Source organism: Artemia sp. Qi Xiang Cuo, chromosome 6 (assembly GCF_049724085.1).
Source record: "Artemia sp. Qi Xiang Cuo chromosome 6, ASM4972408v1, whole genome shotgun sequence".
In the NCBI taxonomy this organism is placed as follows: domain Eukaryota; kingdom Metazoa; phylum Arthropoda; class Branchiopoda; order Anostraca; family Artemiidae; genus Artemia; species Artemia sp. Qi Xiang Cuo.
The window spans coordinates 22,335,032-22,344,910 of NC_142799.1; the positions used below are offsets into that span (position 1 = coordinate 22,335,032).

General features: G+C 31.0%; 1 protein-coding gene across 1 annotated transcript in view; it reads right to left on the reverse strand.

The window, feature by feature from the left end:
* Positions 1 to 9,879, reverse strand: part of LOC148950982 (microphthalmia-associated transcription factor-like) — a 37,566-nt gene that overhangs the window by 20,656 nt on the left and 7,031 nt on the right. Inside the window, exons 3-4 of the mRNA XM_089090974.1 lie at positions 6,689 to 6,834; positions 953 to 1,028 (exon numbers count right to left, since the gene is read on the reverse strand). Of these exons, the coding sequence (XP_088947100.1) occupies positions 953 to 1,028; positions 6,689 to 6,834 (222 nt within the window). The remainder of the gene's footprint in view (positions 1 to 952; positions 1,029 to 6,688; positions 6,835 to 9,879) is intronic.

The window sequence follows — 9,879 nt, forward strand, 5'->3', positions numbered from 1 at the left end:
TATTTTTTTTTTGGGGGGGGGGGGGTTCTTAGTTTTGGGGACAATGGATTTTAGTGGTATGAGCCTCGACTCAGTTCAATGAGTCCACCTTTCTACAATCTTGAATCTGTGCTTTTCTCGCTAATTCTTTTATATCTCCCTATCCCTTTTGTATTCCCCTGTTTACATTATTGTCTTAATGGGTTAGAAATAAAATTTTATTTACAATACTTAGTTCATAGTTTTATAAGAAAAAACATTGCAGCAACCAAAAAGTATTTATGAAGAAAGTGAAATACTTCGTCACCAAAAAAGGCAAAAAAAATCCCCCTTCATTAGATTTTTTTCCAAATTATACAAAATATATAAACATTGAAATTGAAATTTTATATTACATTAAAATTTTAAAGGTTACTATTTCCATTTTAAGAAAGAAGTTCGGGTCATCAAAATCTTTCTAATGAAATTGCACGAATTTCATAAGGATAGCTTTCTATCCCTGTTCATACCCATCTTCTTCCATTGAAGCTGTTGATTATTTTTGCAGAGTGAATTATCAGCTGCGCAAATATTTTTAAATAAAAAATTAAAATAAATGAGAAAAATCAAACTCATCTTCAGTCAGATGAATTTGTTTTAAGTTCACCGCAGCTTTTTCATGTTTGTCCTTGTCTAATATATATCCGAACGTCTCAAACCAAACTTTTCTAAAAAAAAAAATATTTTGTGGAGAATACATCTTTGTTTTCAGCGTTAGACATTTGGGCTTAATTTTTTTTGTCTCGTCACCTGCCGTATTTTCCTGCCACAGAAAATTGCGAGAAGGGGGGTGGGGTCTTTCGTGCAGTTTTGTTTGTTTGTTTGCATGGTTTTTGTAACACACTTAATTGTAATAAGGCTCTAACTAACCATTAGCTATACAAATCCTAAAGAGGAATTAAATAAAAAAATAATACAAAATAAAGATACTCACGGATCAGAGCTTTTTGGTAATAGTGTACCGAGCTCTTTAATTCTATCATTTATGTTGAAACGTCTTCTTCGTTCAACTGAAAAAAGTGGAAGATATTTACAAAAGAAAAGGAAGAATATACAGAAGAATAAATCGGAATAGCATTTTTTTTTTCGTACACGACAATAACTATTATTTGTCGTAATAGGTGCTGTCCACGTCGTAATTATAATTAATGATGGTTAATTTATTTTACTGATATATTTAAAACGGGCAGGTCAAAATAAGTCTTTGTCGAATAGAAAGTTGATAAAATTCAATTAATAGAATACTGCAATTAATACAATCGAGAATCTTAAGTCCTGAAGTGGCCCAGTGGGTTTGACCTCAGCTTAGTAATACGGGACCCAGAGACCGAACCTAGCTATAGCAACACACTGCAGGGCCCGGAATTCGATTCCAGTGATGAGATTGTGATGAGATTAATCCAGATTTGAAGAAGAAGAAAATGATTTTGAGATAAATGTATTTTCTCATAGATTCTTCCAGAGCACTTTCAACTTCAAAAGTCAGGATTAAAAAAGTCTGATTAGCTTTCTGACAGCAAAATTCCCTGCACAGGACTGTTGTCAGATTGGTATAATAATACAATGTCTTGAATTTTAAAATTATACGTCTAAACCGGACGTTCCACGTTTAGGCCTTAGTTAGTGATGGTTAAACACAGAAAAACGTCAAGAAGCCCCGCCTCTTATCACCATTAATTATAATCACTCGATACGGAATGCAATCAATGTTTTTTAGAAGTTTTTTTTTTATAGGCCAAGCGAGTAATAAGAGAGTGTAATAACCATCTCAGAAACAAGAGCACCGATAAAAGTGGGTAGCAGTACAGCCACAGGGACATAAATTCACCAAAATATAGGAAGAGGGGAAAATCTGCTTTTTAAATCCTAAGGGGGGGCAACCTGTAACTTTGGTGTTTTATTGTTTTTTTTCATTAAATACAAAAAAAAATATATTTTTCAACAAAATACCTTCAAAAAATGTATTTTTCAAAACCTAGGGCTCCAAAAACTTTAATGGGGGGATTCATAACGTTGAAAGAGCAAAAATATGTGAAGTGTAAATTATTTTAATGTTGAAAGTAAATATGATAGTATGCTAGTTACAAAATATTCCGTAAACCTATTTAATTTTAGTAGATTAAAAAAAATCCTTATTCTTATCCTTGTCTAAATTAGGAGTAACTTAGACTTCCTAATTTACTAACATTTTCCATTTCTAGAGAATCGAGATTTCCCCCTGTTTTACCGATAATTCTATAGACATTCAAGATATTTGAAAATAGTAAACACATTTCCAATAGATCAAATAAACAGTACATCCTGTCTATCAATAAAATGTATTTAAATTATGGTCTAAGATCAAAGTCTCAGAAAAAAAAAAAATAGTTTAAGAATATTATTTTACATGAAAATACAGGATATACAACATTAAAAACCAATCCTCAACACCTTTGTTTCTGTCAGTACAAAAAACCAACAAACATACGAATTTGCAGAAAAGTGAAAGAATAATAAAAAAGAAAGTAAAAGTGAAATGAGGTGTAAAACTAGAAAGGAAGAGAAAGTATACAAAATTACCAAATTTCTAAGTGAGTTTCAGCTTACAAAGCCTTTTTCGCGTCAGAAAAGAAATACATATATACCATAATGAGACCTGTGCTTTGTGCATTTCCTTACAATGTTTGAATATAGTATTTCTTTTATATGAACAAACATTCTGTATAATGCTATACCAAGACTTGATAGAGTTTACAAAAGGCTTGTTCAAGCTTACGATACATTGTTCTCCACTAAACAAAAACTATAAACATATGACTGTTAAAAAAAAGAAGAGGAAAGAAAAGGACCACGAACTATCATTACTGCGTTGTCATATTGGCTTATTTCCCGCCAGATTGGCTTATTTTGACGGTGACTGGCGTGAAAATTTTTGACCTATCCCGCTAGCGATAACTCCAAAAACTTTTTTTTAAGAAAAACGCTTATAATTATTGGGACAAAACGTTGTCTGGCTTATTTGGCTTGTGTTTTCGAAGGCTCTGGCTTATTTTTCACTTGTTTTCAAAGGCTCTGGCTTATCTTTTGTTTCTCCTTCTGGCAAAAATGTATCATTAACAGTTGTGCATTTAAGTGATATTGATAACTAGCCCAGAATATTCACATCCTAAGATTCTGTTCACCTGTATTTGCTCAAAAACTACATAAAAGCAGACTTCACGTAAGCCAAACAGACACTTAACAGATACTTTCAAACTTTCTAAGCAGAATGTTTCTTTCTGTGACAGAGATTTTAATTAATAGCTGTGCATTTAAATGAGATTGATGACTAGCCCAGAATTTTCACAACCGAATATTTTGTTCCCTATTTTTGCTCGTAAAATACGTAAGTAGATTTCATGCAGGCCAAACAGAAACTTAACAAAGAATTCGAAACTTTCTAAGCAGAAAGTTTCTATCTGTGACAGAGACTTTCATTAATAGCTGTGCGTTTAAATGAGATTGATTACTAACCCGGAATATTCACAAACTAAGATATTGTTTACCTGTTCTTGCTCGAAAACTACATAAAAGCAGTTTTCACGCAAGCCAAACAGAAACTTAACAGAGACTTTCAAATTTTCTAAGCAGAAAGTTTCTTTCTGTGACAGAGATTTTAATTAATAGCTGTGCATTTAAATGAGAATGATGACTAGCCCAGAATTTTCACAACCGAATATTTTGTTCCCTATTTTTGCTCGAAAAATACATAAGTAGCCTCCATGCAGGCCAAACAGAAACTTAACAAAGACTTCGAAACTTTCTAAGCAGAAAGTTTCTATCTGTGATAGAGACTTTCATTAATAGCTGTGCGTTTAAATGAGATTGATTACTAACCCGGAATATTCACAAACTAAGATATTGTTTACCTGTTCTTGCTCGAAAACTACATAAAAGCAGTTTTCACGCAAGCCAAACAGAAACTTAACAGAGACTTTCAAATTTTCTAAGCAGAAAGTTTCTTTCTGCGACAGAAATTTTCATTAATAGCTGTGTATTTATATGAGAATGATGACTAACCCAGAATGTTCACAACCAAATATTTTGTTCCCTATTTTTCCTTGAAAAATACAAAAGTAGACCTCGTGCAGGCAAAACAGAAACTTAACAGAGACTTTGAAACTTTCAGCCAAACAGACACTTAACAGAGACTTTGAAACTTTCTAAGAAGAAAGTTTCTCTCTGTGACGGAGACTTTCATTAATAGCTGTGCATTTAAATGAGATTGATCACTAGCCCAGAATGTTTAAAACCTAAGATTTAGTTAATCTGTTCTTACTCGAAAACTACATAAAAGCAGACTTCACGCAAGCCAAACAGAAACTTAACACAGACTTTGAAACTTTCTAAGCACAGAGTATTCTTCTGTAATATAGAATTTCATTAATAGCTGTTGGTTTAAATGAGATTGATCACTAGCCCAGAATGCTCACAATCTAATATTCTGTTCACCTGTTTTTGCTCGAAAACTACATAAAAGCAGACTTCACGCAAGCCAAACAGAAACTTTACAGGGACTTTGAAAATTTCTAAGCAGAGATTTTTTTCTGTGATAGAGACTTTTATTAATAGCTATTGGTTTAAATGAGATTGATCACCAACCCAGAATGCTCACAATCTAATATTCTGTTCACCTGTTTTTGCTCGAAAACTACATAAAAGCAGACTTCACGAAAGCCAAACAGAAACTTAACAGAGACTTTGAAAATTTCTAAGCAGATATTTTTTTCTGTGATAGAGACTTTTATTAATAGCTATTGGTTTAAATGAGATTGATCACCAGCCCAGAATGCTCACAATCTAATATTCTGTTCACCTGTTTTTGCTCGAAAACTACATAAAATGGAAAACATTGTTTCTTTCTGTAACAGAGATTTAATCTAAACAGAAAATTTGAATCATAGAAACTTATATCTTAGAAGGATATCATATTTTGAATAAATCAAACTGATCGTCAGCTGGTTTCAAATTCTTCTAGTTTGGCTGAGTAAAGGACAATTCATGAGAAAATTTAAGCAATACACAAAATTAACTAGCCCTATTTGAGAGTTGGCTAAAAGAATTTTTCATATTTCAACCGATCAGAAACTTTCATGGAAATACCTGATTGGCTCAAACTAGGTCATGCTAAACCTCGATATTAGTAAAATCTCATTATAATAGGACTTTAATACTCCCTTATCAGGAGTGTCCAGAAAAGGCAAATTCCGCGTTCCACAACAAAAAGTGCGAGAAACTGATAAATAAGCAAACATTTATACTAAAAACTAGTAGCATCACTTGCAGTGCAGCGCTTCCAATCAGAACTAAAAAATATGAAATAAGCTAAATTTTAATTTGCAAAATTAAGACAAAAAAAACAGACACATTAATTAAACCAGCATTTTTACTTAAATTTAAAAGCGAAATTATGTTGGTGTTTCTTCGTTTTATTTCTTTTAGAGACAAATTGGAGTCCCCTCTTATCATTTTGCCTATTCTTTCGTTTATAACGTCTAAGTATTTCTAATTCGAAACTTGAATACAGTACTGACAACGGTTTATTTCTTTCTTACGTAACCTACGACTTTCCTATTTGACTATTGGACTTCCCTTTGACGTTTCTATGGAGGAAAATATATATATATATATATATATATATATATATATATATATATATATATATATATATATATATATATATATATATATATATATATATATATATATATATATATATATATATCATCACATCATCATATATATATATATATATATATATATATATATATATATATATATATATATATATATATATATATATATATATATATATATATATATATATATATATATATATATATATATATATATATATATATATATATATATATATATATATATATATATATATATATATATATATATATATATATATATATATATATATATATATATATATATATATATATATATATATATATATATATATATATATATATATATATAAGATAATCTTTGTCGTTTAAGCCTGTAACAAAGGTGTATGCTTACCTACAAAATAACGGAGTAAGGAGCATAAAGGAGAACCTCTAAAGGCTATTCCAAGGAACCCTCCCTCTGAATAATTAGGACCTAAAACGAACTTTTTTAGTTCTAAATTGCCGTTCCCCCTCTTAGAAATAGCATCTTCAGATATCTGATTCCTCATGGTGCAATCATTGTATCGAAAGATACTTTTTTGTTGATTCTTATTTTGCTCCTTTTATATGAACTACCAGTGGTGATATCTCAAAGAGAACTTTGTGATGTTATTCATTCAAATTTTAGATTTACAGTCCCTTCAATCAGGCAATTCTTATTGATTGGCTTAAATCGCTTCCCTCTATTCTATATCATTTTCAAGTAATTTTAATGCGTTTGTTTTTTTCAAAAATTTGTTAAATTCGTTTTCCTCATGCTGCGAAATAACTGTGAAACTTAGTTTTTTATATCCAAACTTTTTTGCCCTATCCTGGTGGTCATTAACATTCTTATACAAACAACTAATCAATAATAACAACAAAAGCTGCATTTTTTTAGTTTTTCTACATCCTTTAAAAATAATGAGATGTAAAGTCTTTTGACCTATCGTTGCCCAAATATTAATGGCAACGTAGATGTAACAACTTACTCATATTATGGTTATCCTTCTTCTGTCTATCCTTGTTGAAAAACTTGGGCGATTCAAGAGATCCATTTGGGCAAGTGTTTACTGTTTTGGGCGGTTGAGAACCGGTTGAGAGTAAACCATCGGACAAACGAGGTGAGGCTATGTAACTAGAAAATAATAATCATATTAGCCAACAATCCTATACGAGTTTAGCACTGCAAAGATATTTTAGATTTATCCTCCATTTTGTAAGCATCATCAAAAGTTACATACTATTTAGAATAAAACTTTACACTTTGCAGCAAATAATCCGAAGAAAAACTTCTGCTTTCTAGACGTTTTAGGCCAGTAAGACAAGATGTTTGCTTAGAAAGATTAGGATAATTAGGACAATATATTTATTTAGGACAAAATACTTAGGAAAAATTTTACACTTACACAATAGATAGCCAGAAGAAAAAACCTTGTTATCTAAAGAAAGACTGATTTTCAATAAATTTGAACTAGATTTTTTCTATAAATCATACAAATTAATTATAAAATGATGTAGTCACTGATGGTTGTGAGGAAATGGGGAGATTAATAACAGTTAATCTGCCTCCTGATACTAAACTGGAATATGATTGAAATAAAATTAACAAATTAATATTAAATCATACATTAATTAATAAATGTATTTAATAATTAATTATTAAAGTAAAAATTAATAATACATTAATGATAAATACACTAATTAACATATTATTAAGACTTGAAATGCCGGTGAAACTACACAAGAAAATCCCAAACAAGTTGTTTTCCTTGGGGTGGGGACAAAAAAAAAATGAAATTTTTCGTTTTAAGAAAAGACGAATGGGGATCACTAAAAATAGCACAATTTGGTGTCTATCAATATAAGATTTTTAAATATAGCCAATAAATTCCTACCTGTATATTAAAAAAAAAGTAAAAAAAAAAGTTTATATGCAAATGTTCTAAAATATAACAATGGAAAAGAATCATTGCTATAGATGGGGACCAGTATTGACAAGCATGACTCCCGTATTCTGAGTTAATAGGTATCTTAGTAACAATAATCAAAAAAAGAATGCGTACACCTGAACATAGAGTGAAATATCCCCAATCACTTGAATGGATCAGAAGGATCCCTTCCGCTAGAAAAAGTGCTACACAGAAACTTCCTCTAAAGGGAAATTTTCTGCCCATTTGTCATTCCTGGACAATTTTTGGGCTCTTACTTCTTCTTCTTCTCCTTCTTGGGTTCTGACTTTTCTTTTCTTCTTTACTTGTGGACTGGGTAGTTTCTGTGCGACTACATCCAAGTACCTTGTCCGGTGGCTGTTAGATATGCAAAGGACTTTACAACTAGAGTAAGGTGCGAACTTTCCATTTTTCAAACATTTCAATAAGTTTTAAGAGGAGACGAAGAAATGTTCATGTAAAGGAATCAATAGAATCTAAATCTGCTTAGAAATGTAATTTCTGAATAATTTTCCTGATACTATATAAAATTGCATGGCATAGCCTTTCCTTCATGGGAAACAGGATTTTGGAAGAAAATAAAAGTGTGGGGATTTATATTTGGCTTTCATCCAGTTTCTGATATTGAAAATGGAATTACTAAGAAAGCGAATAACGCGCTCTCAATTTTAACGGAAGTTGGTCGTTATTTAAAGCAAAATTTTTCGAAATAATTAGCATCTATTTCTTTCGTTCTAAGCTAATAGACAATTCCACCCATCTGAAAATAATTTAGAATTCTATTAATGTTTGTAAGGGGTTTATCCATAATTCACATCTTACGTTGTGACACTGATAATATTTGATCATGTTCGGAAATCACACTAAGTCAGCACATTTTCCTAGCCAAATTCACCAAGTCAAGTCTTTGGAACCAATGACCCTGCCCAATTAGGCCTACATGTTTTCCTCTATCTGTATAGATATCAGTTCTTCCACTTTTTTTTCAATAATCAGGAAAAGGTCGCTCAAAATCGATAGATTTTTGGCAGACTCGAAGAAAATATCGGCAGAAGAAATTCGTAAGCGTCTCCTTACAAGGGATTTCGGATGCTTTCTAAAAACGAAATAAAGTGTTATTCTGATCAATTTATTAAATGAAATATTTTTCAATCTCCTATTCTTCTGCATACTCATGACCCTGTTGAGATTGGCACATAAAATTTCTCAACAGGATGCAACAAAAGCTATTAAAATTTCAACTTTCAATGTAACTAAGGCATTTGTATATTTTCAAGTGTTTTATTTGTAACATAAGCAATTAGAAACAGAACAGATTGGACCAGAAATTTATTAATTGTATTGACTATAGTCTCTCGTGTATCACCGACTCGCTGACGCCACCTTCACACAAGCACCATGAGAGCATAAGAGATAGCAAAACCAAATAGCTGCTCCCTGTTTAGCAGAAACAAAACATGACATGTACTTGATTGAAAAAAAAATCTCATGTTTCAAAATTAAGGTCTTTTGTTGACAAGCAGCTAATTGATGTTCAATAAATTATGTTATGGAAACTAAATTTTAATTATATTGAATATATAATCGATTTTATTATATTGTTTAATTATATTGAATATAATCGATTTATCTTATTTAATATTAAATAAAAAAACACAGGCTTGTTCAACTGAAAGTAAAGAGCAACATTAAAATTTCAAACGAACAAAAATTATTACGTACATGAAAGAGGTTACCCCCTTCTCAACACCTCGCACTTTGCGTCAAGGCTCTTTAGTACTTTTAAAAAAGCTTCTTATTTTTCTAATTAAATAACCCTCGTATTTTCAGGAGTTGTTACTGATGCAGCTTGTTTATTGCTTTGTTCTTGGGTTTTGCTTCAAGTGGTTATTATTCCTTGAGCACTTGGATAGCTTAGTTTTCTTATATATTTTTTTGAGCACAGAAGAAGGCTTGCCGAAGGCTTGCCGATGGCCTTTACGGAACAAGCAGATATCTGCTTGTGTCAGATATCTGCTTTTTTCTGCTTGTTTGTCTACTTGTACTCAAATATCTGCTTGTTTCGTATTTCTTAATCACTAGCTGAAAATTATCCTAGTTGTGTTTTGTCTATTTGTTTCTCCAATTTTTTTTCGTTAGAAATTATCACAGGCAGCAAAATAGCGTTGCCGAAGTAAAGAGCGAAGTGGGTACAATGTATTATTTATTATTATTATTGTTGTTTTTTTTTA